The 27,455-nt window shown below is 55.7% G+C and overlaps 10 protein-coding genes across 10 annotated transcripts; 3 read left to right on the forward strand and 7 right to left on the reverse strand.

Moving 5' to 3' along the window:
- Nucleotides 1-1,331: 1,331 nt before the first annotated feature.
- CCMA1212_003084 (General amino acid permease AGP2) lies at nucleotides 1,332-3,144 on the reverse strand (the record flags this gene model as incomplete). Its single annotated transcript, XM_073700445.1, has 2 exons — nucleotides 1,332-2,514; nucleotides 2,651-3,144. 2 exons carry the CDS (start codon nucleotides 3,142-3,144, stop codon nucleotides 1,332-1,334), a joined length of 1,677 nt encoding a protein of 558 aa, XP_073561394.1.
- Nucleotides 3,145-3,531: 387 nt separating this feature from the next.
- CCMA1212_003085 (uncharacterized protein) lies at nucleotides 3,532-3,753 on the forward strand (the record flags this gene model as incomplete). The annotated part of the gene is made up of 1 exon (XM_073700446.1): nucleotides 3,532-3,753. One exon carries the CDS (start codon nucleotides 3,532-3,534, stop codon nucleotides 3,751-3,753), a length of 222 nt encoding a protein of 73 aa, XP_073561393.1.
- Nucleotides 3,754-7,168: 3,415 nt separating this feature from the next.
- On the forward strand, nucleotides 7,169-10,273 carry CCMA1212_003086 (uncharacterized protein; the record flags this gene model as incomplete). Its single annotated transcript, XM_073700447.1, has 1 exon — nucleotides 7,169-10,273. The coding sequence occupies one exon, from the start codon at nucleotides 7,169-7,171 to the stop codon at nucleotides 10,271-10,273; it is 3,105 nt and encodes a 1,034-aa protein (XP_073561396.1).
- Nucleotides 10,274-10,595: 322 nt separating this feature from the next.
- On the reverse strand, nucleotides 10,596-15,401 carry CCMA1212_003087 (GYF domain-containing protein mpd2; the record flags this gene model as incomplete). Its single annotated transcript, XM_073700448.1, has 4 exons — nucleotides 10,596-10,903; nucleotides 10,975-14,542; nucleotides 14,613-15,015; nucleotides 15,292-15,401. 4 exons carry the CDS (start codon nucleotides 15,399-15,401, stop codon nucleotides 10,596-10,598), a joined length of 4,389 nt encoding a protein of 1,462 aa, XP_073561395.1.
- Nucleotides 15,402-16,789: 1,388 nt separating this feature from the next.
- Nucleotides 16,790-17,648, reverse strand: CCMA1212_003088 (uncharacterized protein; the record flags this gene model as incomplete). The annotated part of the gene is made up of 3 exons (XM_073700449.1): nucleotides 16,790-17,015; nucleotides 17,077-17,402; nucleotides 17,457-17,648. 3 exons carry the CDS (start codon nucleotides 17,646-17,648, stop codon nucleotides 16,790-16,792), a joined length of 744 nt encoding a protein of 247 aa, XP_073560919.1.
- A 584-nt stretch (nucleotides 17,649-18,232) lies between these two features.
- CCMA1212_003089 (Ribonuclease P protein subunit p29) lies at nucleotides 18,233-18,910 on the reverse strand (the record flags this gene model as incomplete). Its single annotated transcript, XM_073700450.1, has 1 exon — nucleotides 18,233-18,910. One exon carries the CDS (start codon nucleotides 18,908-18,910, stop codon nucleotides 18,233-18,235), a length of 678 nt encoding a protein of 225 aa, XP_073560918.1.
- Nucleotides 18,911-19,656: 746 nt separating this feature from the next.
- CCMA1212_003090 (Dihydroxyacetone phosphate acyltransferase) lies at nucleotides 19,657-22,293 on the forward strand (the record flags this gene model as incomplete). The annotated part of the gene is made up of 3 exons (XM_073700451.1): nucleotides 19,657-19,835; nucleotides 19,894-21,748; nucleotides 21,820-22,293. 3 exons carry the CDS (start codon nucleotides 19,657-19,659, stop codon nucleotides 22,291-22,293), a joined length of 2,508 nt encoding a protein of 835 aa, XP_073560999.1.
- A 263-nt stretch (nucleotides 22,294-22,556) lies between these two features.
- Nucleotides 22,557-23,654, reverse strand: CCMA1212_003091 (Pantothenate synthetase; the record flags this gene model as incomplete). Its single annotated transcript, XM_073700452.1, has 1 exon — nucleotides 22,557-23,654. The coding sequence occupies one exon, from the start codon at nucleotides 23,652-23,654 to the stop codon at nucleotides 22,557-22,559; it is 1,098 nt and encodes a 365-aa protein (XP_073560998.1).
- Nucleotides 23,655-24,040: 386 nt separating this feature from the next.
- CCMA1212_003092 (uncharacterized protein) lies at nucleotides 24,041-24,250 on the reverse strand (the record flags this gene model as incomplete). The annotated part of the gene is made up of 1 exon (XM_073700453.1): nucleotides 24,041-24,250. One exon carries the CDS (start codon nucleotides 24,248-24,250, stop codon nucleotides 24,041-24,043), a length of 210 nt encoding a protein of 69 aa, XP_073560996.1.
- A 719-nt stretch (nucleotides 24,251-24,969) lies between these two features.
- CCMA1212_003093 (putative efflux pump gsfJ) lies at nucleotides 24,970-26,847 on the reverse strand (the record flags this gene model as incomplete). Its single annotated transcript, XM_073700454.1, has 3 exons — nucleotides 24,970-26,315; nucleotides 26,371-26,482; nucleotides 26,548-26,847. The coding sequence occupies 3 exons, from the start codon at nucleotides 26,845-26,847 to the stop codon at nucleotides 24,970-24,972; spliced, it is 1,758 nt and encodes a 585-aa protein (XP_073560997.1).
- Between the last annotated feature and the right edge of the window lie 608 nt (nucleotides 26,848-27,455).

The raw sequence follows: 27,455 nt of genomic DNA on the forward strand, positions 1-27,455 counted from the left end.
CAGAAGCCCGAATAGATTTGTTAAATCTTGAGACTACACTGCGCGTCTGTGATTGTCTGCCAGTCCATGTGCATGCAAGCTCACAAGCTTTGCGTTTTCTACGCACTTGTTGCGTTCCTCACGATGCCTTTATGTTAGTATAGAGCGTCACTCTAAGATAGTTGTAGGAGACGGCTTCAACCACCGAATGAGACGTGAGTTTGAAAATCTGAAAGCCATTTTCTTGTTATAGAGGAAACCTATCCGGTTACGTGCTTCCTTTTAAATGGCCATTTCGATAGATGGGTTGGGTTGAGATGTTCTATCGCGGGAAGTGATGGCGGAGTTACAATTTGAGAGACGTTGACAACATGCTATCCAAACCCCAAATACAGCCCAAGATGCAAAGGTTTCGTATAGTCATGGTCTTTTCATGTAGTCATACGCACCATTACAACTCGATTATCAAACACACTGTCAAACCAAAAGAACAATCAATGGTCAAAAAGAAGAAAGATTGAAATAAGTAAAAGTATTCAATTCTCCAGGGTAATCACACACACGCACAAACAGCCCATGATTGCCCACATCCACCAGACTTTGCCCCAAAACCCCCCCTCCCAAAAAAAAAAAAAAAAAAAAAAAAAAGAAGAAAAAAAAAAACAACGTCGCCACTCGAATTCCGCAGCCGCAAGAACACCATCCAAGAACCAAATTACGGCCGCCAATCTTCCAACAAGATCACAAAGACGCGTGAATGGTTTAGTGGTAAAATTCTCCGTTGCCATCCGCAACGTCGGGGAGCCCTGGGTTCGATTCCCAGTTCACGCATCCTCAAAAGGGTTTCTTTTCTTCTCCAGCGTAATTGGTTTAGTGGTAAAATTCTCCGTTGCCATCGGGGAGCCCTGGGTTCGATTCCCAGATTACGCATTGTGATTTCTTTTTCTTCTCTTTTTGTACTTTGTGTCTTCTTCTTTTTGGGTATTGTGACGGGGCTGTTGGGAGGCGTGGAGTTGAAGAGATGTGTGGACCGAGGTGGGTGGACTTTGTGTGATGGATGTGGTTGGTATCCGTCTAACTCGTCCATGTCAAGATGTAGTAAGAAGACGTAAAAGGATGCTTTTAGAATTCTTTCTATTGGTATCATATGTCCTGGGTATATCGTCTATATAGCTCATTCATTTGCTCTAACCCCGTATATCCTGCGTGAAATCTCAGATTCCACAAACACCATGGGGTATATTTACAGACAACACACAACATGGGAAAAAGGGGGCGGACGTGAAGACATATGCTCATAAGTAGATGCAAATCGTGAGGAGGAAGCCCCAAAACAACTTGCTCTTGTTCCCTCATGCCATCAGGCCAGCCGCGTTCTTGTTGCGCTTGATCCGGACCAACCGCAGCATCTCGCTCCAGAAGCCCTCCGGAGGCTCCATGAAATGCGATTCGTAGGCGTCAATCGTGGGCCGCTGCCACACAAGATCGAGCTCGCTGGGTCGCACAAACCGGGTGCGCTTCACAACCTTCCAGGAGATAAAGAGAATCGGTGCCAACAGCTGCATGGTGTAGTTGCGGAAAAAGGCCTTGACGTCCCAGGGCATAAACGCCTCGTACCCGTACCCTCCAACGACGAGAAGCTGGATGACCAGCGCGATGATGGCGCAGTATGGCTGTCCCCAGCCAAAGTACGGGAATGCCTTTCGATCGACGCCCTGGGCCTTGCAGGCTCTGTAGAAGCAGAGGTAGGTGATGGACATGACCAGGTAGTCAATGATTCCACCGGCGGTGATCAGGCTCACCAGCCAGTCAAGCACGATGGCGGAGCCGTTGCCGACCTGGAGGAAGGACAGAAAAGGGAAGCACATGACGACCAAGAAGGCGTTGATGGGAACGCCCTTGCTCGTGCACTTGCGGAGGAATCGAGGGGCCCGGCCATCGAGAGCCAGGCCGTACAGCGATCGGGTTGCGCAGTAGGTATACGTGTTTCCGGCCGAGAAGATGGACGTCATCATCAGGGCATTAACAATGTGAGGCAGCACCGTAACACCCATGTTCTGCATTGCAATTACATACGGCGAAGCTGCTGCTGTACCGCTGCCCTTTCCGCCACTGTTGAGATCGGCCAGAGTCTTGTCGTTGTACGGAAGGATGATGCCGACTGCCAGAGCGCTGCCAATGAAGAAGATGCCAAAGCGGATGTAAATGGTCTTGAAAGCCGTCTTGATGTATACACGGGGTCGCTGAGCTTCGGCTGCTACCATGGAGATGTACTCGGGTCCGACAACGGCGAAGGCTGCGCTCCAGAGGCCTGTCAAAAAGCCTTCGAAGCGGCCGAGGGCGCCCTGCGAATGGTATTCGGCGAAGGCTCCGGGGTTATTCCAGTATCGAAAGCCAAAGGCATCGTGACTCGGGTTGCCGCCGACCATGGTCACGAATGTGAAGAAGAAAAGTATAAAGATGAGAATCACTTTTCCTCCGGATAGGTAGAATTCCGCTTCACCATAGGCCTTTACGGCGAGAACGTTTAGCAGACTGTATGTGAAACCTCTGGTCAGCATGTATACTCTGGAACAAGGAAAGGGAGGAGAAGAGATAAGAAGTCCGGCAGCGTTGACCTTCTTTCGCAGGCTCTCTCCTTCCGCTCCCCCGACACATGAGAAAGTCTTACGCATAGCAAACAATGACGGCGGCGCAGATACCCGCAGTCGGGCCCGGCTTGGTAATGTTCTCGTCCCAAAAAGAGATGACAAGGTTGAGAGCGGTGATCTCAAAAGGAATCAGCAGAGCTTCGTACAAGAAGAAGTTCCAGCCAGCCATGAATCCCAGAGCATCATCGACCCAGTGGCCGGCCAGCCGAATGAACCCTCCAGATACAGGCATGAGGACAGTCATCTCCGCGAGCGAGTTGTTCACCAGTCCGAGAACGATCGAGTAAAGAAGGTAAGCCAGGAACAGACTGGCCGGCCCGGCTGTGGAAAGTCCGCCTCCGATACTGACGAAGAGCGCGGTACCAATCGAGCCACCAATAGCGATAAGCTGGATCTGGCGATTGTTGAGGCGTCGCTGCAGGCCATCGGCATTTTCGATGAAATCCTGGGATCCCACGTCCGGAGATCCTGGGACCTCGAGCTTGGGATGCTTCTCGTCGTCTGTAGTCGCCATCTTGAAGAACTGATCAGTTACTCGGCGACAATATTGTCTCTTATTCCGTAGTCTTCATGAGAAACGGTGACGGCGCAGTGATCAAGCCAGCTGCCAATGTGATGAGCATCGACAAGCTGATGTTGACAGAATGCTGATCCCTTCTGCAGTTAGTTGCGGAAGGATAGCCCAGCCAGAAAACAAAAAGAGGATCAGATGGAGAGGAATAAGTTCCACAGAGTCAAACGGAGGAACGGGCGACGGAGGAGTATATGTAACAATTGTTGGGACCTCTGAGAGTACCTACACCACAGGCCCGGCTGAGGATCACTCAAGGAATGAAGACTAAAACCAGTCAACTAGGGGCCGGCTGGAGAGCGAAGACGACACCGGGCACGTAGAGTCGCAATGAGATTGGACGGCCTCACTGTGACGCTGTATCCTATGTGGGGGACAAGGCCGAGCTGGAAACAGTTTTCACCTCTCCTCAGGCCATTTTTTTCGCGCTTCTCCTGCGCAGCCTGGCGGGATTCGCCTTGGCACATTGCCCGAGAGCTGCTCTTGTCCTACGTCTGGCGACTCGCTCTCTATTCTGCCCGCGTCCCTGTCATTGTCGTTCTTGGTGGATAAGCCAAGGAGGACGCCAGAGAAGAACTAGCGCATTAGACCCTGTCAAGACCGGGCGGGATGACCAGCCATCCACACAGGAGAGAGGGCCGGGGATCCAGAGGGTGGGCAGGGGGAGGGCACAGTGTCAGATTCCCCGCCGTTTGCCGCCGTTTTCGTACTGTTCCTCGAGGGATGTGTGTACCTGGAGTCGGAAGTTTGCGCAGTTGGTATCTGAGAATATCATCATCGAAGAATCGACTGGCGTTGACGTCCGGAGGGGGCGTGACTCGTAAGCTCTGCAATTCTGACTGCCCTGAAATGCCTGATCAATAAGCTGGCCGGTAGTACTCGACGTCACCAGCATCTGTGGTCCGTGACGAGGGTTGCAGCGTGTCGACTCGAGTAGATGCTTCGGCTGTTGCTGCTTCGTGAAAGTTGTTGGTCGAAAGTGTGAGGCCCTACTTCCAGGTACCGATAGTCTCATCTGATAACTAAAGCAATGTTGGAGATTTTTGGTGAGATCGATCTCTGCAACGGGAGTTTGATGGAGATCCGGTATTAGTCCTGGGACCAACTGCTCGTCCAACTTGAGATCATCGGGAGAGCTGTACCTTAATTTTGGAGTGAGATACCGGACGCTCGGGTTCGTTACCAGAGCTGAGAGACGTAATACTTGTAACAGTTGGTGCATATGCCCAAAAAGTAGCCAACCATCTCTGTACCGTTAATTACCATTGACCCCAGAGGCCATCTGCATCTTGGTTCGCTTTGCCGTCTTCTCATCGATTCGAATCAACCCTTCCCGAACACTGTGCACATTTGCCTCTTCGCACCAAGCCACCACAGAGACCCTTGGCTACACGGCGAACCCCTAGGCCTATGCCAAAGTCCCTTGTTATGGCAGCACCTCCATCATGTTGGCAGGCATGAAGCGCATGTCGCCCAAAAGGAGATGCTGCTGCCGCCGCTCAGCTCCTCGGCGACCGCCTGAAAGCGGCATGATCCAACTGCTTCGAAGGAGTCCCCTGCAGGCAAACTGACGTCACCCCGCCTAAGCCTTGTCCCGCTGTTAGCCTGTATTGGACTAAAGGGCATCGTCGATCTGTGGCTCAGTGGTGGGTGTTCCTGGTCGCACAGTTGGCAGACAGTGCGTGATAGTTGACTCGACAATCCGATGCTGGACGGTAGTTGAAGAGATGGGCTGCATCAGATGCGGTGGTGATAATGCACCATGATAACTCGGATGGTCCTGTAACCTCCGCGGGCCCTTGTCTGATCTGGCTTCCCAGCAACATTTGAGCACTGCTCCATCAGACGCCAAGCACACATGAGATAAGCCAGCCGAAAAGCCGCAGCAGAAGAACTAGCATTTATCCGATCCTTGTCGCGAGCGGCCGTGAGGAGAAGACGAGGCTCTGGCGGTACTAGAAGCGCAACAGGGACTCTGTGCAGATCCGTCAATGAGCTGCATGCGGCGGAAAGTTGGTCACTACCAAAAACTAGAGGCACGAGTCAGCAACAGTTGTCAATGAGCGTCATCTTTTGCCCTCGGCCGAGTCGACGGCAAGCCTCTTGAGGGACACCGAGGCTAGACGAATGGCAAATGGCAAATTCCATCGTTTTTTTCCCCCAGTGGTTCGAGGAGGCAAGAATCAAGGAAGCAAAAACTGTCACCAGTGATGATGATGAGATGTGGACCGTCTAGGCTGGCACTAGCTAAACTCCGTGTTCGTTGTGTGGGTTCTTGTTAATACGGCGCACCCAAATGGCCACTAACGCTGTGCATGGGGCAGCTACCTTTTGGTAACCGCTTATTGGCCGTAATTTAGGAGGCCGCTCAGGTTACGCTCTCGTATCCGGTGCCTTTACGACGGTAGCAGAAAGGCGGTGGAACTTCTGCCATGGCACTGTGCTACCGTGGACGAGTGTATGGAGCACAGTGCGATGCGTCTCAACAGCATCTTGCGTCCAGCGCCCGTGCCGCGCAAAGTCCGTCCGTTCTCTGCTAATAAATTGAGGAACGGATTTGTTGCTCCTAGACCATCTCCAGACGTCTTGGACGGCGCGGACAGTTCGTTTCAGCCTTCAGCACCGCCAGGGCTCTTCAGTGGTAGGTCGCCAATCAGAACCCAGTCCGCCGTAAGAAACGGACGCTAACGGTAAATTACAGCGCAAGGCTTTGCTCTTCTTGGGCCATTTCTCATGTTGATGCGTGGTTTATTACAGCGTCTGTTGATTTGCATGTGCCTTGCGTCTCTGCTGCTGCTGTCGCGTGATCTCTTTGTCATGTTGTTTGAGAGGCGATGACATCTTCTGATAGGGAGACTTTGGTCCTATATACACTCATATTGATGCTCTCAATTGAAACCACTAATTTCTTGAATCAGGCATACATGATTTCCAATCACCTACGAAATGCAGACCGAGAAGACACGAAGATTTGGCCTCATATCTACAGTAAAACCCGCACAGGTCAGGAAAACTCTTCTGCAAAAGTCCACTCCCACTCAGCTGGTGAGCCTGTGGGGCCATTTTGAAACCGGGCGCCTCAGGTAAAAGCCAACGGGCATGAGATGGGGCGAAGAAATCAAAGGGTAAAAAGGGACCCCGAAAGGACAAAATCAATCATCGGAAAAAAGTGTTGACCGAAACAAGCATCATGGCCTGTGTTTCTTGGATGAAGCCATCGCGGAGCCTAGAGAAGCAGCTCAACAAATGACAAGTAACGTTACGGGACGGCGACGAGAAGAACTTGTGTTAAGCGAGGCTCGTTCTAGAATGCAGGACCTTGTTCCAATTTGCCAGCTATGGACTTTCACATGTCAAGAAAGCTGTAAATGAAGCTCAACAAAATCCCATAGATGAGCGTGTAAGCATGGATTAGAACCAACTACCTGTGTCTAACCGTGTTAGCGGTGAAGATGGCTACAGCCTGGAGGCTATTTTGCATGTGACTGGCTTTGATTAGAGCAGCAGGGAACTTCAAGAAGGATGAACTAGTGATACCATCTCTTTGTTTTGGCCATACCATCGTTTGCTTTGGAATAGCCTTGTAATGAAAGATATTGATGTCCATGCATGTGAGAACAACGAGAGAGATCCTGAGATAGAGATGCGTCTCCAATAACCTGATAGGTCAGAAGGTGGGGTAAAGGGTTCTTGGGCGCTAGATCTTTCTGGCAAACGTCGACATCCCACCTTGGCTCGCTATCGATAAGAAAACCACAAAAAAAGGAAGCATAGCAAAAGAAGAACCGCAAGATACACACAGTCGGCGCACAGTATCAGAGGGATTCACAGAGCAGCTTGCATATGCCTCGGGATCAGGTCGCCATCTTCGCTTTGTAATAGCTGTTTGTTTCATTCCCGGAGTGGCAGCTCGGCGGCTCTGTCAAGGCGCGGTCAACACCATCAACTCCGGATCTCAACCCCCACCATGGACTCACCATCTGGCGATATCAGCACCCTGGCCGCCCTGGTTGGCAGCGCTGCGGCGGAGCAGCTCATAACGGAACATGTATCCCATGTCGTCTCCGTCTCAAGCGAGGCAGGCTCAGAATTAGCCCCGGCCTCAGCCGCATCTACACAGCACCCGTCTGCAGAGCTCCTCACCGTAGGCCTGGCCGCTCTCGACGCCTTTCTCCAAGCAACCGTCACCGGCCCGGTCCTGCCGGCACATGAATCAAGCCAAGTCGAAAAGCTGTTTGTCAGTGCCTGGAACTCCAGTCATGCAGAATCTCACAATTCAGCTGTTGCTCTGCACCAGCTTCGAAGAGCTTGCCTGAGATATCTCGAGGTAGACGGCGTTGCGCCGTATGCCTACGTTCCCTATCTAGAACTCTTCTCTCTTGCCAAGTACATGTTGGTTGACGTACTGGCTGCGGAAACAAAAGACATCTTTGAGCTGCCCTCGTCCGAAAAGACTTCCGCCAAGCACAGCCTTGCGTGGGAGAGACTGCGTGTCAACGTCTGGCACTACAAGATCATCACGCAGCCAACCCTAGGCTCGTCGTCCAACTTCAACAAGAGCTCCCAGTGGAGCGATGTGCCCTCTCTGGCAACGCAAATCAGCAATGAGATAGACGCCGTCCGAGAGAAAGTCCTCGGCACTGAAGTCTGGGCCACAGAAGAGGCCTGGACCAGGGACGAAAAGGCCCTGTTCCTGATCGAGGCCGCCAACAACTACATCTTGCTTGGCCGCCATGACAAGGCCAAGGAGGCGCTGAGAGAAGCTGCAAAGACCACTGGCGTCACCTATGCCCTATCTGGAGCTTTGGGAAAGAGGACAAAATTCCAGGAGCACAGCCTGAGCCAGCTGGTTGTCTTTGCGAAAAGTGCCCCTGAGGAGGATGCTGCTGCTGCTGGAGCTGCCACCGGAGAGGGCAAGGATGACGACGATGAGATTGCCGCCATGCCAGATGCCCTCAAGCTCAACGACGATACCCTGTTGGAAGAGATTCAGTTCACAAAGGAGCCTGTCAAGGACACAGCAGCAGTCGAAACCCTGCCACCAGCATTAGCTGAGCTGTCGCCCGACGACCAGCCCCAACTGTCTCCCCTTGACGAAATGATTCTTCTCACAGAGGCAACCATCAAAGACGCCTTTTCACCTGTCGACGACCTCACGTCTGAGCAGATCCTACCCTTTGCAACCCGTGTCCTGACCGACAAGTCCGTCAACTGGCAGATCTACACACAGGCGCTGCTCGTTCGCTCAAGGATAGAGATCCACAGAAGCAGAACCGTTGAGCGTGGTGTCCTTCAACTCCAAGCCGTGGCCGACCAAGTCCTCACCGACACCACGTTCTCTGCTTCAACGACAGAAGACCAGAGCAGAGATGATGCGGATGCAACGGATGTTCCCGCCATCCAGGTTACTGCTCCAGGCCAAACTGCTGCCCCCGTCGATGAGTCTAAGCCAACTACCTTCCTGCCCGCCGCATCAAACTCCGAATCGGCCCCTGCCCACGTCCGTCTCCGCTATATCCACGCTCTATCCACGCCTCCGCGATGGCATCTCGAGTCCGAGCTGGCCTATGCCTGGGCCGGCGTCGGCTCCATGACATCCGCCCTGGAAATCTTCAAGCGCCTGAAGCTATGGGCTGAAGTCGCGCTCTGCTACGCCAGCGCCGCCGCCTCCGAAGACGAAGACGGCCGCGGCAGTGGAGGAGAGGACAAGGCCAAGGGCATCATCCGCTGGAGACTCTTCCACAAGACCGGAGTCACGACGCCTTCCTCGTCCGACCCAGACGATGAAATCGTCGGTCAAGACGTCGGCTTCCTCAAGGCATCCGACTTCTCCGGACCCGAACGACAGCCCCCGCCCCCCAACGCCCCTCGCCTGTGGTGCATCCTCGGCGACCTGGAGAACGACCCGGCTCACTACGAGCGCGCATGGGAAATCTCCAAACACCGGTACGCTCGTGCCCAGCGATCCCTGGGAGAATACCACCTCGGCCAAAAGGACCTCTTCAAGGCTCTCGAGGCCTACAAGAAAGCCACCAGCGTCAACAGACTGAGCCCCGACATGTGGGGTCGTCTCGGCGACATCAGCCTCCGCCTCGGCAACTTTGAAGACGCAGCGGAGGCATACAGCCGCTCCATCGGCTGCGCAAACGACACCGAGGGAGGCGAAGGCGCCCGGACATGGAGCAACCTGGGCAGCGCCCTGTACAGCCTCTATTGCGAGCTGACAGCCCCCGGCAACGCCAAAGCAAACGAAGCAGCCAAGGCTACCACTACCACAAGCACTGCCGATGACGAAGAAGAGGAAGTAGAAGAAGAAGAAGAAGAGAAAATAACCCCCCGCGACCCAAGCAAGCTCCTCTCCCAATCCCTCGCAGCCTACAAAAAGGGCGCCTCCATCGCCCACGACAACTGGCGCATCTGGGACAACGTCGTGACCCTCGCCTCGCGCATCCGCCCCCCTCCCTTCGCAGACATGGTCCTCGCCCTCTCGCAAATCATCCGCATCCGCAAGTCCGAGCACGCCCTCGACGTCAACGTCCTGGCCGCCCTCCTCCAGGACGCCATCCTGTCAAAGGAGAAGCCGCCCGTCTCCAGCGGCGTGTACGAGCCCCCCCGTGGCTCCGTCGAGCGTCTCGTCATTCGTCTCATCGAAGAGGAAATCGTGCCGTTAATTACTACCCGCTCCGAGCTCTGGGCGCTGGTATCCCGTCTGCGCGCCTGGAGGAACGACTTCGCCGGCGCGATTGACGCTTCGGAACGGGCGTGGCGAGCTGCGGTCGGCGCATCGGGGGGGTCGGGAAGTGGTCTCCTTCCGGGCGATTCGTCGTCTGGCAGCGCGGACTGGACGAGCGACGAGGCGGCGTGGATGGAGGTCGTCAAGCGTACTGATGAGCTCGTTTCCGTGCTGGAGAACTGGGGGCCTGATGTCGAGAGCATCGGGGCCAAGTGGAAGGGCAAGGCGAGGAGTGCGGTGCGGAGCGTCATGGGACGGGGGAAGGCGACATGGGAGGGGAGCGAGGGGTGGAGGACGTTGGAGGGTTTGATGGAGGGTTTGAAGGTAGATAGGAGTTGATCGGGTAGGATTGATGAATCTTAGGATAGTGTAGAAATGCAAAGTGTAAAGGCAACGAAGACCCAACTCGGAGGTGTGTGTATATGATATCAACGATGCAATCACATACATGAGGAACAATGTCGACACAATAGTCCTCTGTTCGCTATCAAGACCAGACAAGGCATGTTACATAGACTCTACACATGATATCTGTCCTTTCCCCTGCACAACGCTTTTCCTCCCGCTACGACATACAGCTCTGAGTCCATCCAAATCAAAAGACCAGCGTCTCAAGACTCAGACAGGCCATCACAAGCAGTCAACGCTCCGACTTAGAACCCTATTTCTTGCCCTTCTTGCGTCCGGGAACGACCTTGAAGTCGGCGCTCTGCATTGCCGACTCGGTATCCTTGGACTGCGCGACGCTGCTCTTCTTGGCCACCTCGCTCCATCCGCCGGAGGCGCTCGACGCCTTGCTATCAGTCTGCGGCTGCTTCTCAACAACGCCCTTCTCCGCCAGCTTCTTGCGGCGAACGTATTCCTCAGCAAAGTGTCGGCCGTCCATCGTGGTGGAGTTGGCATATACAGCGTCGGCAATCAGCCCAGTGTCAAGGGGCAGAACAGCGAGATCTGCCTGGAAGCTGGTGACTGCAAGACGTACTGTTAGTTCAAATTCTCAAGGCTTGAATATTGAATGAACTCTGGCAAATGTGACTTACTATCAACGCCCGTGATGCCCCGGGAGAGCTCTCTGTAGGCCCACTTGTTGAACTCGTCCATGGCAGTGTTGGCTGAGCCAGCATTGTTCACAATGGACTTGGGAACCAGTTTGACGGGAGTGGCCAGGGCAGGCTTGGCGCTGCTGACGCTAGCCGAGCGACTTTGCACCTGAGATGGAACCGTCGATGGGCTCTTCACCTTGCCACCAGCTCCAACAGTGGCCCAACCGCTTCCACCGGTCAGGATGGGAGAGGGGACCGTCGGGGCGGCGCTGTTATTCGGCTTGCCGGCGAGGTTGGCATAGCTTTTGCCGGCATTGATGGGAGCGCCGCCACCGCTCTGGATGGCGACTTCCTTGGCCTTCTGCTTTCGCAATTCCTCTTCGCGTTGGATCTCGGCCAGCGTCTTCTTTGTCGGAGCAGCGACAGATGCTGCGCTCGGGGTGCTCCCCTTGGACTTGGCAGCCCCAGGCTTAGCCCAGGGGCTGACGGACGAGACGGGCGAGCTTTGGCCCCAAGTGCTGGTTGCTGGGAGGCCGGCGTTGGCGGCTGCAGCGGCTGCAGCAGCCGACTTCTCCCTCTCCCTCAGCAGGGCGGCCTCTTGTTCCATCGCCGCCTTTCGCATGGCAGCCGCAGCCTCTTCGGCCTTGGCAGCCTTGCGTGCCTCGGCCTCCTGGATTTCCTTCAGGCTGGGGCCCTTCTGTCCCTCCTGGCCGGGGTCTTTGGCCCATGGGGCCAACGGAGGAGGCTGAGCGATGGCGTCAGGGGTCGCGTTCTGCGATCGGTTGAACTGCTCAGGCAGGTTGGACCTGGCTCTCTGAGCCGTGGGTGCCGGGAGAGGGGTCATTGTAGCTGGGGGAGGGAACGGCATGGGCATCCCGGGCTCACTCTGCTGAGGGACAGGGGGGGCAGCCGCAGGCGCGACGACGGAAGCCTGTTGAGTCTTCTGGACCTGCTGGGTCAGAGACAGTGACGACGCCGCCTCTTCCACCGCGGCCTTCTTCTTGGATGCCTTGCTGGCCTTGGTAGCTGGGGCGATGGGTTCGCTTCGCTGCTCGACGGAGACGACCGTAGTCGCCGTTACAGTCGTCGTTTCTTCCGGCTTGGCGGAGATCTCTTGCTGTTCCTCAATCGCCGCGACAGCAGCTTGCTGGGCGTCATGCTCGGCGCGAAGATCTTCAAATTCTTTCAAGCGATCTTTGAAACCTTCATCGTCCTCCTTCAGCTCGTTAGCTTCTGGCAGACCGTAGCGTAGACTTGCGTCGCCCGGAGTCCCAATGGGCTGAGGCGCACCAGATTCAGTACCGGCAGGCTCGCCCTGCAAGGATACGAGCATTTGCCGTTCAGTGGCCGAGAGATTAACCAGGTCCTCGGGCCTGAAAAGCTCGCCGTTTCCCATAGTAGCGCGGACGGCAGCGGGGTTGGCGGCACCGGGATGAGTGTCGAATACAGTGGCTTGACCCATGGGCCCGATGGGCTGTTGATGCGGCAGCTGGTGATGTTGCTGCTGAGGAACTCCGAGGGGCGATGTCATGCTACCGAAACTCGGCTGGCTCTGGAGGCTATGAGCACTGGAATGATGTTGGAGGCTTGGCTGTATCTGGAACTTGGCCATGGCCTGCTGCCGCATCATAAAGTCTCGCTGCTGGGCCATGAGGAACTGCTCTTCTTGTTTCCGACGCTCGAGATTGTTTTGCTCTTCGGCAGTTAGAGTTCGGCCAAAGGTTGGGAAGACGCCGCTGAGGGGCGGAATGATGCCACTTCCGGTGCCAGGTCCAAAGGGGCCGCTCTGCATCGGAGGTCCGTGAGCTATGCCGATCTGGGGAACCAAGAACGGCTCGCGAGAGTTTCCGATCCGCCTGATGAGCTGGCCGAGAGGCTCAAACTCTGGATCTTCCACTTTCTTCACTCGGAGGTCAGGGGTGAAGAAGTTGGCCTTGTACCAGTCGTTCATCTCCAGCCCGGTGAACGGACCTTGGATCTGGCCCTGGGGGTCGAGGTAGACCCATCGCATCCGATCAGGCATCACCATCTGGCGCACTTGAGCAGACGGGGGCTCCACGCCAGCCTGGCCGCTCCCAAAAGGTAGTCCGCCACTAACCGGCGTGAACGATTGAGGCGCCGCAGCGGCAATGCCTGGCTGTCCAGCGTCTGAAGTTCCAAACGCGCCAAGATTCCTCGAGCTGTCACTGGATGGGAAGAGTTCCTCAAAGACCCCGCGGTTGGATCTCATGGGGCTGTCGGTGTCTCGAGTTGGTACCGTAAAATTGCTCCGACCAATGGCACCGAGCGGGTTGCTCTGCCGAAGGTCGCCGAGAGAGTCGGAAAGGCTACCCTCGTGCTCGTGCGCCTGCATCTGGGCTTGCATGGCGGCGGGGAACAAAGAGCCCAGCTTGCTTCCACGACCGATACTACCGGTGTTGGATGGTCCAAACACGCCCCCGAGGTTGCCCAGACCGGGAGACTGCATGTCACCCATCGGGCTAAAGAGAGAGCTGCCGAACGCTCCTCCAAAAGTAGACCGCTCACGATCGGGGGTTCCGGTGGATGGGCCAGCCGGGGCGGGCCAGCCGGACAGATAGGCTTTGGCGCCTACGCTGGACGTCTGGCTACGGTCACTCCCATCGAACGCGGCGCCGAACCCACGGGAAAGCGTGCTATAGTTGGAGTGTGGCTGCTCATGGCCCGCGCCGTGAGCCTTGTCTCCGGGGGCCGAATCAGACGGGCCCTCATGATCGTGACGCTCGGCCGGAGGGCTGCGGTAAGGATTCGTCTCCGAGGGGCTAGCGGGGCCGTTGGTCCCGGAAGGCGAACCGCCCAGGTTCAAGTTGGACATTCCGAAGTCTCCAGTGGAGCCAAAGAGTGGTGCTCGGCTTGGAGGGTGCTGAGCTTCCGGAGCAGCATCGCCCCCGAGGGCAGCGCTGCCAGTCACCTCATCCCCCCCGAATGGATCAGTGTCAGTTCGGGGCCTGCTGCGCCAAGACTGCTGAGCTGGAGGGTTCTGGGCCTCAGCGGGCTTGCTCGCGGAGCCATCACCACTGTCCTTGGGGATGAGGTGAGCCAGTCGACTGCCTCCGCCGGCACCTCCCGGCCGCTTGTCGCCAATGGCCGGCGAAGTTGGCAGCGCAAAACTACCAAAGGCACCAGCACCAGCACCAGAGATGCTAGAAGATGGCCACATTGACGTCATGCTCACACCGGTCGAGGTGTTGGCTCGCAGTAAGCTCGGAATCGATGGCTTTGGGGCATCGCGCGAGGCCGATTCGGCGCCTTCGGGGTCATCGACGTCGGACTCTCGCAGTTCGCCGCTCTTTCGTGAGAACCAGGGATCATCACGGGAAAATCGACCGGCAGTCGGCGACGCAACGTTGCTAGGGCTGAAGGGATTGGAGTCGACGGTTTCTCGTCGGCGAGTGCTGGGTCGGACGGCGGACGACGGAGAGCTCACCCCAAACGTGCTTCCTGGGGCATGGGAAAGAGACGGCTTGCGCCCATTCACAGCCGCCTGATGACCTTCTTTGGCTTGCGTGGGAGGCTTGAGCGGGGAGTTAATATCGGAAGAAAAGGCCTGTCAAAGTCAGTCATCCAGCACACCCATAACAGCCTTCCTGCTGCTAGCGAAATGGGATTTCTCAAACCTCTTTCTCCTCCTCGGAAAACGCCGAGAGCCCTATCGGAGCCGTCTGGCCGTTGGCATCCCAGCAAGTGCCGGGATCCTGTGGCACGTGGTTCTCGTTGCTCTTCCCCCAACCCCTTGCAGCAGCGCCACCAGAGTTGCTCGGGTCCCAGCCTGGAATAAACAGGTGAGAGGGGTTACCGGCAGGCCTCTGGGACTGGTACATCTCGAGCAGATCATCCTTGGTATAACGTGAGGGACCGATTTCGTACGTCGTAGGCTGTGCGATGGGGGCCTCCTCGACGCTGGGAGGCTGGACAGCATTGTCGTTCGCAGGCGGGGGGTTTGAGGACTGGCTCAGAGGCGTGGTAGAGGAGCGGCGGAAAGTCAGGGTACCGTTGGCTGAACGGCCATCTCTTCGAGACCTAGGCACCAAAACTGTTAGCCGCGGTGTTCTGGAAGACAAACATGACCCGTTTCCGGATAGCAGCAGAGGGGCACTGTGTCGTGAGCCGATCCATCCCCGCCATAAAAAAAATGGCCGGAACAAAAATGATGAAAAATGACAAAAAAGAGACAAAATAGATAATGTCCGACACGGCACCCGCTAGTGCACGGAAGCAGGACAAATGACATGCATGACGCAAAATCTCCTGGGCTCGCGTCCAGCGCAGGCGGCGGCGAGGGGCAAAGCAACTTACCATTCGCCTCCAGCAGATGGCCTTCCATCACTTCTCCCACCTCTCGCATCGCGGTTTGCATTCTGGCCGGCAGCGGCCGAGGCAAAGCTTGACGGGAGATTGGACGGCATGGTTGGACGTGTCCCACGGGTCGTGATCGTGTACCGAGGCGCGGGGTGTTGGTCGAGGTGCAGGGTCAATCGTGGGTCGACTGACGAGGTTTGGAAGGGCAGACACGGGTGGGCGGGCGTCTGGGCAGTGATGAGATGTTGGCAAACAGGTGCTGCGGGCGGCAGGAGATGGCGAGTGCAATGGCGCGGGCGAGAGATCGAAGATTCGTTCCGAGTAGCAGGTGGGCGAGGTCGCGAGAGGGCTGAAGGCTGGAACGAGAAAAACTAAGAGCTACCAGTGCTGTGCTGGCGTTTAAAAAAACCTGAGGTTTGGGAAAGATAAAAATGGTTCCGGCTGGTTCCCCAGGCTGTATGTACAGCGAGGCTGGGCGCCGCTAGGCCGCAACGGGACACGCCGGACCTTAACCGAGCCTACTGTGCGAGGGCTAAATCCTAATTGAGGAACCTTGCTGCGCGACCGCGGGCGGTATTACGACATGCTGCGATAAAGCGCGGGTGCGCAGGGGCGGGGGTTCCTGGCGAGGGAGGGCATGATGGAGGAGGTACTTGTCGGGGTTTTTTTGGGAGAGCCGAGACGGTGATGCCAATTGCGGGATGGATTCGGTAGTAGTAGGAGAAGGAGGCTGTCGGGGATGTGAAGCACAGTGAGGACTTGGGATTTGCCCTAGTATGGAGTGATAGATCTAGAGGCAGGCAAATGGCAGTAGTTTTACGCGGAAATGATTCATCACAGGCAAGATCTGCATTGTTCGCATGCAACCATCACGAGCTATCTCTTTAGATCTGATAAGTAATGGTGCTGTAGAGGGAGGGTTACATGCGCTACACTGCCTAACAGATGCGACTTGCTGCTCGAGATATCCTCACATTGTACTTCGTACCCACGGGGCAAGATTTGGATTGTCGAAGGATACTTACGCGAGATCAATCGATCCGATTTCATCCGAGATTGGACATCAAGACTACAGGCGCTTGTAACCAACTCTTACAAAGTAAGGTAAAGGTCCTGCTGTGAAACTCCACATCAAAAGGCTGGGTACCTCCATCAAGCTTCCACAAGAACTTGAAGCTTTACTTGGTACGTACCCGACATCATCTCACACCAGGAACACTTGAGGTGTTGCCGAACACCGAATGATATTGCTTAATCAAGAATCCTACCCGAAAGAAAACTGCCGCAGCGCCTTGTCCGTAAAGCCAACCCCGTCTAGGTAGTTTTAGTCCATAGCTGTATAACCGATCCGCAACCAAATCACCAATCCGTAACCAATGACCAATCCAAACCAAGTGCCGTAACCGTTGCCAAAGAACCGTGTCCGTTAACCAAGTGCCCAATCCCGTGCCAAAGAGTGCCCAGTCCATGTGTCGTCTCGCCTGCTCGGATCGCCTCATGCCCACTCGTGCTGAGCTGCTGCGATGGCCGCCGGACTCGGAGGTGGCAAGTCGTGGAGCATTCGTTGCTGTTGCCGTTGCCTCCAACGCCTCCTCTCCTGCCTCTGGAGCTCTATTCGTGTCGCCTCTCGCTGCTCATCGATTCGCGCCTGTCGAGCCGCTTGCCGCCTTTCGTTGCGGACAATGGGCAGGACTCGGCGGAGCCAAATGTACCAATTGAGCCTTGAGAAACAAAGTCAGCTTCTGCTTGTTGATTGCCTCTACGGGGGAGAATGTTACGCACACTTGCCAGAAGGCGACCATCAGGAATAGAGCAAGGCTGGCCCAGTAGTACGCGGGCCAAGCCTTTCCATCCCACCCAGACTTTTCGGCCAGATCCGGATTGCCAAAGAAGTGGCAATAGCTGCCCGAGTCCAGAGGGGAGTGCTTTTGCAGGCGAGGGACGTTGCACCTTGCAAAGCCAGCGATGACTATGCCCACGTTGAGGGCAAAGATGACGGCCCACAACACGGTGACCGTCGCCGTTGCGGTAACGGTGATCATGTCATACACATAGTTGGGGAGACGACGAGAGCACATCACACTGATGGCCAGGAAGACCGAGCCAATCTGGAGACAGTTAGCCGTGCGCCCTCCAGAAGCCATGCATCAATCTGTACGTACCAGAACCAGGTTTAACGCGTAAATGGGGAATGCCCTCTGGTAACCGAAGATTCCCATCCTCTCGTAGAGGGCATTCACGTTGGCCAAGAGGAGCAGACCACCAAACGTCCGAAGGACCGGACCCACGAAGGGCACCGGCAGATGCCAGGGCGTGGTATCGCCCAGCGCCCACAGAGGAAAGTTACACCCCATTGTTGTTGTTGGTTATGGTGTGATATGGTAGAGATGAATGTGAAATGAAATGAAGATGAGAAGCCTGGAAAATCAAGGGAATGCCGTCTCTTCTTATACCTGAGAATTGCCCGCAAGACAGGTCCTGGAGACTCTTTGTGCCAGCCATCGTTCTGTTGAGCTGGCGGTGGCTTAGCAAGTTCCAGAACTCAGCGTTGGAGAGATAAAGAATATCGTCAAAATTAAGCTTAAAACCTTATATGATTGCTGGGTATCGCTTGTTTTCAAGATGGCGTCGCTAAGCAGCTTCCGGAGATCTGCGGCGGAGAGATAAGTGCTCCCCAAGATCAACCTTAACCCTTATAAGCCAGCTATCATTCGTCGTCGGGCTCGCGTCGGCGTAGGCTGTTTCCGTAGTCCATGTTGAAAGGGAAAAGTATTGTCTCCGTTATCAGCCTGGAAACTTCATAGGCGAGCCATCGATTTGTTGAGCTTGCATTGCGTATAAGATTTTTTTTCATAGTCATTGTTGACGAGGAATCCATCTCTTTCGAGAGCAAGTTTTTCCATCCCCATCAAGCCCAAACGACGCGTATGCTTTCCTGCTAGACGTTTTTGAGAAAGTGTGACTTGAATTTCCGGTTGGCGCGGTCGGCAGATCGGAGCATCATTTGATCCCCATAGACTTCGAACGCGAATCTCTCCGGGCCATCGTCGGTTTGGTGGGGAGCAGCAACTTCCACACGAAAGACAGTGCCCTCTTTGGGAATGATTTTGACCCCCTTCTTCCTTGTGATCAACTCGACAACGAACTTGCGGTCCCTCACAATGATGCCCTTGGTGCCCACTCGTCCAGGACACCGACTCCTCACCACTTCGGCTTCTGCTCCGTGAAACTCGGCGCTTGCCAGCTTCGCCGCGGCCAATGGCCCACCGGTGTATACGTCGTTGCCTAAGATCTCCATGGCGTAGCCCATCCAGAGCTTATTCAGTCCTTCGTAGGTCTCATATCTCTGCCCGCTTTTGGGAATGTCGTAAAGGCCGAGTTGGCGGCGCTCACGAGCAGATAGCGGCTTCGGCCTCTGCTTCCCCCGGAGTTTCTCCTGCTGCCGAGCTCTGTGACGTGCTGCCCTGGCATTGAGGGCCGCAGGAGGGGGAGAAGTCGGCTTGAGCTGGAGAGTGCGATACTGAATCTTGTCGCTGTAGATGCGGTTGGCGCTGTCTGGAGAGTGAGCCCTGGCGAGCAGGTCCTGCGTCACCTTGATCTGCTCGGACGACGCCATGATGAAGCTGTGCGCTTCTCAAAACCTCTCAATATGATACTTTTCACAATGGCAAGCGTTTGCTGCCAATTATAAGTCTTTGACACGTACGAGGTGAGGTGCAGTTGTCGCTGATAGATGGAATGTTGTTGGTAAAAAAAAAACCAATCGGCAATTTGATGTCACAGCTTGGCAGCCTTGCAGGTGGAGCTCTGAAGTTCCGAATCCCTCCACACCCGCAAGTTCTCGGTACGAGGCTACGGGTACCTGTGGATGCGCCGTAAGCTGTGGGCGGTACGGGCGCGCCCGGTGCTGGTACCGGCGTGGCTCGGACATCTCTGCCGTTGGATGCAGCCATCCAGTTTGTGTGTAATCTGACGTGTATCGCATCACATGTTTTTTCGGGCCAAACTGGAGCTGAGAACTCCAAGAGACAATCTGCTGGTGGAGGTACAAGCGCCGAAGTACCTACTGTCTCTTTTGCCGGCCTCTCGCGTTCTCTGCCCCCACAGCCGCTGCAGTCAAGGTACAAGAGCAAAGTACTCCATACCCCGGATCGGAACTGGATCGCCAGACTCCGGGTTTGGTCGTCCATTTGTTTACTGCCATTGTCATATGCATCATCCTCGGCATCGGCTGAACGCCTCTCCCTCATAGCATGGCCAAGCTGTTGATGCTCCATTGATGTCGACGCCCTCCTACCGTCCTCGATAACTCCTGCTTACAACGACAAAACACCGCCATCCCTCTCAGCGCCGTCTCTAGCCATGTCCCACGATGGCGATGCCGTTGACGAAGCCAGCAGCTCGGCCCCCGACCTCCAGATCTTGGGCGATGAGATCACGCTGCAGCCCAGCGGCTTCATCGAGCCCAAGCCCGCCGCCCAGGAAGACAAAGAGGAGGCCCTGATGAACCATTCGCACTCGTTTCGCAGCGAGCCGCTCCAGTGCGTATTTGCCGAGGTTGGCCGGATTGCTGATTCCCGCTAATCCCGCTGGCGACAGGTTCCTTCGCGAGGTCTCGCTGTATGTGTCTGGCCAAGGATGGCGAGCCTACGACCGCGTCATCGGCCAGCCGGTCTTCTACTCCGGCTTTTCGGAGAACATGACCTCGATGGTGCTGTCGGCGCCCCTGCTGCAGAAGCGAATCGCCCAGCTCGCCGACGATCGCCTAGCTGTCGAGGAGAGGGAGGGATTGCTGAACAAGAATGACAAAGACTACGAGACGAAGCGTGCGCAGCGGCGAAATACCATTGAAAGCTGGCTCCAGGAGGTTGCGGAGAAGCTGACGGACAACATGATTTGCAAGATGGAGAGCAACACGTTCATCCGCGGCGCATACTACTTGACGATGCAGCTCGTCACGCGCGCCTACCACCAAGGGATCCATGTGTCCAGCGAGGAGGTGCTGCGACTACGGAGAGTGGCAGAGCTGGCGGCTAAGAAAAAGCAGAGCATTGTGTTCCTGCCGAGCCATCGATCACACGTCGACTACGTCTCTCTGCAGCTGATCTGCTATCGCCTTGGCCTGACGTTGCCTGTGGTTGTAGCCGGCGACAACCTCAACTTTCCGATTGTGGGAGCTTTCTTGCAGCACGCTGGCGCCATGTGGATTAGGAGGTCGTTTGGTGATGATGCTTTGTATACGGCAGTTGTACAGTCATACGTCGATACTCTGTTACAAGGAGGCTACAACTTCGAATGCTTCATCGAGGGAGGGAGGTCGCGCACAGGCAAACTGTTGCCTCCCAAATTCGGCATCCTGAGTTTCGTCTTGGACAGCGTCCTTTCTGGTCGGGTCGAGGACACCATAATATGCCCTGTCAGCACTCAGTACGACAAAGTCATCGAGACGGAGGGCTACGTCAACGAGCTGCTGGGTATGCCAAAGAAGAAGGAGAACTTGGCTGATCTTCTGTCCAATGGTCCATCTATTCTCTCTCTGAAGCTGGGAAGAGTCGATGTTCGATTCCACGAGCCGTGGAGTCTGAGAAAGTTTGTTGACAACCAGCTTTCGAAGCTATCCAGCATTCCAGCAGGGCTCAACACAGACCAGCACCACCCCGAAGTACGAGCAGTTCGAGAGAAGATCCTGCGCGCCCTGGGATACAAGGTCCTCAGCGACATCAATGCGGTCTCGGTGGTCATGCCTACCGCCCTCATCGGCACCGTACTACTCACCCTCCGTGGTCGTGGCGTTGGCAAAGGCGAACTGATTCGTCGCGTAGAGTGGCTGACGTGTCGTGTTCGAGCTAAGGGGGGACGAGTCGCGCATTTCGGAAACGCGCCTCTGTCGGAGATTGTCGATCGAGGACTGGAAGTCTTGGGCAAGGACTTGGTGGGAGTTGTTGATGGACTAGCAGAACCGACCTACTATGCCGTCGACCGCTTCCAGCTCTCCTTTTATCGCAACATGACGATCCACCTCTTCGTATACGAAGCCATCGTCAGCGTGGCCATGTACACGCGCATCAAGCGCGGAGGCGGCCCTGCATTCCAGGATATGCCGTATGAAGAGCTCAAGGCGCAGGTTCTCTTCTTGTCTTCGCTGTTCCGCGGCGAGTTCATCTTCGCGGGAGCCGGTCTCGCTGCAAACTTGGATGCCACGCTTCGCGGATTGGAAGCGGACAATGTGGTTCGCCTTGATCGTGACGAAAATGGAAACATTACGACCATCGGACTCTCGGACGAGGAGCGCAAGGCAGGGCGAGAGAACTACGACTTTTACTGCTTCCTCATATGGCCGTTTATCGAGGCTAGTTGGCTTGCTGCGGTGTCGTTGATGGGCCTGACTCCGCCCAAGGGGAAGAACGGCGATGTTTGGATCGAAGAGGCCAAGGCCCAGAACAGCGCACAACTGGTAAGCAATCACTTCTCTCGCTTCTTTCCCTTCTTCATGGAGATACCGTCGCTCACCCTACCATCATACAGCTCGGCAAAACGCTCTACCACCAAGGCGACCTCTCCTACTTCGAAGCCGTCAATAAAGAAACCCTCAAAAACTCGTACGCCCGCTTCGAGCAGGAACAAATCATCAACGTCGTCAAATCAAAGGACACCAAGATCCCGCGGCGCCTCCGCCTCGACCCCTCCTGGCGGCCCTCGCGCGACCCCGAGACGGGCGCCCTGCTCGCCGAGGGCAAGCTCTGGGACTTTACGGAGAAGATTGCGAGTTCGCGGCGCGAGGGCAAGAATCGGCGTGACGGGGCGACGGTTAGCAGTCGCGTGCTGCGTCTGACGGATGATCTTGGGCGGAAGCTCTTTGAGGAGGCGGAGGAGGCGGAGAGGAAAGGGGGCAAGGCCAAGGTGCCGAGTAGGTTGAGTAAGGAGGAGCAGGAGGCGGTGGATTCGAATGCCAGGAGTGCGAGGAGGAGGAGGACGTTGGAGGGGAGGGCGCGCTTGTGATGAGGATTGGCCCCCCTTTTTTTTTTCTTTAGATACTGAAATGTATTATACCCCATAATGTTGATGCTATGTATACAAGAGAAGAATGCAACAAGAGCTTGCGCGCATCAGCAGCCGCTTTGATACTCCGTTTTCACCTACCATGAACCATTCCATCTCTATAACAAGACTTGTCCCTGTTTCCCTGCTCTTTTAGCTTCTGCTGTTCGTACTTGTTCATCAATCGTAATTGTTATCTAGCCTCCAATATGCCCACTTCCCTTTCATTCGACTTTAGGCGCCAAGATGATGTTGTCAATCAGTCTAACTGCCGGTCCACCAGAGTGTCCCAGATCTTCGCCCTCCTGAGGCTCCTCAACAGGTTTCATCTTGATGGCGCCGCTGAGAACCGCTCCCTTGGTCGGGTCGACAGAGTCGATCTCTTGTAGCGTGTCGGGGTCAGCCAGGGAGATGTAGTCGACCTCGTATGTAGCCCGTTGAGAAGGCGGGAGCTCCATCTGTTCTCTCAGCACACTCTCGATGACCTGGTTCGCCGCCCCGAGGATATCCTTGCGGTCTAGCTTTTCGTTGTCGTACTGTTCCTGGCCGGCCCGCAGCGCCTTGCTCAGCACAACAGCGACACGGCGGCGGCGCGGGCCGAGGTAGACGTTGCGCGAGCTCAGCGCAAGGCCATCGGGTTCGCGGGTGGTCGGGCAGACGACGACATCAGTGGGGACCATGAAGTCGCGGACCATGCGCTTGATGACGACGGTCTGCTGGACGTCCTTCTGCCCAAAGTAGACGCGGTCGGGCTGGACAATGTTGAAGAGCTTCATGCAGACGGTGGCGACGCCGCGGAAGAAGGTCGGCCTGCTGGCGCCCTCGAGGACCTCGCCCACGGGCGTGATGGTAACGAAGCTGCCCTTGCTGTCAATCTCCTGCCCCGGGAAGCCGGAGGGGTACATCTCGGACGTGGGGGGCGCAAAGACGGCCGAGATGCGGCCCAGGTTTGAGCCGTCGTCGGCGAACTCGCGGTCGAGGCGGGCCAGGGCGGCGACGTCCGTCTCCCAGGTGACGGGATACGAGGCAAGGTCCTCGCTGATTCCGAACTGGGCTGGGTTGACGTAGATGCTCACGACGACGTGGTGGTTCTCACGGGCGGCGGCGCGGATCAGCGAGAAGTGACCCTCATGCAGGGCGCCCATGGTGGGCACGAGGCCGACGGAGCGCATGTTTGTAAAGTGAGGCTTGCGCCATTGTCGCACGGCATCGACGAGGCGGAGGACCTTGATGGACGTCGAGGGGATGGTTTCGGCGGCGGTGCGTAGCGATCGAATGGCGGCGCGGGAGACGAGGCGCGAGAGGGAGGCTTGAGGCGGCATTTTGAGTGTTGGGGCGGATTTGATGAATTGTTGATTGTTGTTAATTGCTGTTGCTTCGAGTGGCTGATCTTTAATGGACAATCAGTGCTCTTGTGCCTCTACAATGCCGATTGTAGTCTGACGTGCTGCCCCGAAGAGAAGAGAGCGCCGAGGTCGAGGCAGGGCCTTGAGCAAATATATAACTGCGTCGATGTGAAGCTCTCCGCTCAGCCGAGGCGTTCAGATGGGAGTCAAGTCATTCGTCGCCATCGCCGACGCGCAATGGCTGAGTCAAGGAAACGATTTCGTGACGGTTTCTGCCGCGGAGTTTTTGGGACGAGGAGGGGTGGAACGTTTGCCGTAATTTTTTTTTTGGAGAAAAAGTTGAATGGAATTTCCTCGGCGTGTCACGACCGGGGACGAACCAGGCTGGCGGGTTCAGCCCTCCATGACTCCGGAAGGATTGGCGGGAGAGACAAGAAGAGAAGAAGCGAGAGAAAAGAATTGGAGGATTGCATGGAAGATCGGAGTTGGCCGTGGTGGTTGGGATGGGAAGGAGCGGTCCCACGTGAGATCACCATATGGAAGGAGCTGCTGCGCATCGCGTAAGACGTCATGCCGCAGATAATATCTGATATGAGGAGCATCTTCTTTTTCCTCTTACAACTGCAAGCCTATGAGCTTTGATGGGCTTTTTAATTACGGATCACGATATTCGACAAAGAAAACGAGCATCAAGTCTACAACCTCTTCTTCTTTCTTCCTCGTCGTCGTCATCTCCTCGCCTCCAATCCCCCAAGTCCTGGAAGTACGAAACCAGGGCACCAAGACTCGAATCATTGCCTGCCATCAACGGGCGCAGCAGCCTCGTCTCCTGGTCGCCGTCCACATATCACATGTAAGACCTCGCAAAGCAGTCATCGCGCTCTGCAGTTCGGCATCATCTTCCCTCATGCTCCGGCCGGTAAGCTGACTGTCTACCCGCTTCATGCATCGCGGTCCAACAGCTCTCTCGAAATCAATGCCCAAGGACACCGCAGGGAAGTAAGGTAAGCTGTGATCTCTCTTTTGCAAATCATGATCTATATGTTATACACAAAATACAATACAAATTCCCAAGCGTCAATGTTTACGCTCCGCCAATTATAACGCAAAACGTCATGGATTCCGCTTCCACCGGAAAAACAAACACGCAAACGCCTGCAATGCAATCTTGTCGCTCATCGTGTCCTCAGTCCAAGTCCGGACTTGTCAGACTTTGTCAAGGATGACGAGTGCGAGATATGTCTGTATGACATGTACCGTGACAAAACGAGATGAAATAGCATCGAACCATCTATGCTGCTCCTCCGGCGTTCTTGAGGGCGTCCGGGTTGAGCCTCTGCCACCGCATTCCGAGGCCAATCAAAGTGGCCAGTCCCGTGCAAGCCACACACATGGCAAACACAACCCTGAGGCCGGCCATGTAGCCATCAATGACAAATGGCTGCTGGTCCACGGGAAACTTGTTGCGGATCTCAGTTGCGCCAGTCAAGACGAGCATCGCCTCGCTGACCTGAGGGGCGTGCTGGAGAACGTTCCTCACCATGGTGTTGATGAAGGCTGACTGAGCTCCAGATACGAGGAAAGCTCCGCCCAGACCCTGGAAGAAGAGAAGCATTCCAGTGGCAGAGGCGAGATCCTTGGGATCGGCCAGGGCCTGCACAGCAATCATGGGGATCTGAAAGGCCGTGCCCCAGCCAGCTCCTGCGACGATCTGGTACCCAATCCATTTGCCGGTTGATGTGTTTCTGCCCAGCGTGTACAAGAGACCGGCTCCAATCGTGGCGACGGATGTTCCGCCCAGTAGGAGAGGCTGGTACCATCCAGTCGCACTAACAAGCATGCCACTTGCGACGGTAGAAAAGGAGACGGCAATGATAAAAGGCAGGTTGCGGACCCCGCTCATAGTTGGGTTGGTGCCGTGGACAGACTGGAAATAGATGGGGATATAGTAGATGGCGGCAAAGAAGCCGCCGGCCTGGATGAAGGCAACGAGAGACATGACAAGGTTGGTGCGCTTGGCGAACAGCTTGGGAGGCACCATAGAGTACTCGTCCTGGTACCACTGCACAAACGCCCAAGCACCGATGATGAGGACGAATCCGACCAGCAGGCCAATGACGACGGATGAGTCCCAGGGGTGTGCGATGCCGCCATACTGGACGGCCAGGATGAAGCTGATCGTGGCTCCCATCATCAGGATAACACCAAGGGGATCCATCTGCCGGATCTTTTCAAGCATGGTCGCCTTGACGGGTACCGCATTTCGAGGGGTTTGGAAAAAGACGAAGATGATGGCGGCCGAGACACCGCCAATCGGTAAGTTGATGTAAAAGCACCATCGCCAGCTGACGTGGTCGGTGAATGCTCCTCCCAGCAGCGGTCCGATGACGCTGGCAAAACCATATGAAGCACCAATGATGCCCGTGAAAGCAGGACGCTTCTTGGGCGGCGCGGAGAAGGCAATGATGGTGTAGGCACCGGCGCCAATACCCGCAGCACCGAGACCAGCGATGGCTCGGCCGGTGATGAGGGCCTCGGCGTTGGGGGCGGCACCGCAGATGACGGAGCCGAGCTCGAAGATGATGATGGAGGTGAGGAAGGTGGCCTTGAGCGGAAAATACTTGTACGCCTTTCCCCCTGGAGATATAAGTTAGTATGGGACGTGGCGCTGATGAGAGACTGGATGACTTACATGTAGATTGGAACGCGCCAACGGTCATGAAGAAGGCGGCACCGTACCAGCCGGCCTTGTCGAGGCCTTGAAATTCGTCTGTGATCTTGGGAATCGCGGTTGCAACGATTGTCTGGAAAGGGCCACAGGTATTAGCTTCTATCCATACATCCGGACGACGGAAAGAAGTCAACTCACCATATCGAGACTCAGGAGAAAGACACTCAGCACGAGGGCGAGTACGATGAAGAACATCTTGATTCCCGAAGGGTACTCGTCCTCGGCCAACTCTTCATTCTGGACTGGAGAGTCAACGGTCGTCTCCTCTCGCTTCTCGTCTGGCTTATCATCCCGCTTCTCGTCAAGGCCATCGTAACCGTCTCCAATGCTGGGCACAGGAGTTTTGCTATCCATATCCTCGTTGAGGGTCGTGCCCGTCGAAGCTACAGCTGCATGAAGTCCTTCAGGGGTCTGGGAATGCCGATGTTGGTCTGCCATTGCGACTGGGGGGGGCCTGTCTCTTGCAAGTTCAGATCAAGATCAGGGTTGCACTGCTAATAGGCGAGCAACAGCTGGGTTGACAAGGTGTCGAGGCTTGCTCCATCACAGCATCCTGGCCCTCGTCCATTCTATATATACCATGCCAGCATTCGACAAGGTACGACCTAGCCTGGTACCATCAAAACAGAAGCCTCCATCGAGGCGGATTCCATGTCCGCTAGGGCCTCGTCACTCCGGCAGCTTGTACCTCGCACTTGGTACACTCACCCCCCTATGGGTCACAGAAACCAGCAGCCGTACTCGTATCTCAGCACTTTAGCCTTGCAGACCCGCTCCGTGGCGTAATGTAAGTGTTGTTCTTGCAGCGCATCTCTCGGACACTTGACGTTTAAACTCCAAAGTCCGCAGGGGATGGTGCAAGATTCGCGCTGACACTGACGCAGACACCAGAGGAATTAAGCTCATCATCACGGCGTGTGAGCCAGATTGTCGAGCCTGGTTGGCCGCCTTACGCATGGCTAGCCTAGAAAAGAGGATACTGTAGCGACGGAGTGACGGAGTGGATTTGCAAGCCCGCCAGCGTCAGAGTACAGTACAGTACAAGA

The sequence above is a fragment of the Trichoderma ghanense genome, assembly GCF_004382785.1.
Source record: "Trichoderma ghanense strain CCMA-1212 chromosome Unknown scaffold_2, whole genome shotgun sequence".
Taxonomy (NCBI): domain Eukaryota; kingdom Fungi; phylum Ascomycota; class Sordariomycetes; order Hypocreales; family Hypocreaceae; genus Trichoderma; species Trichoderma ghanense.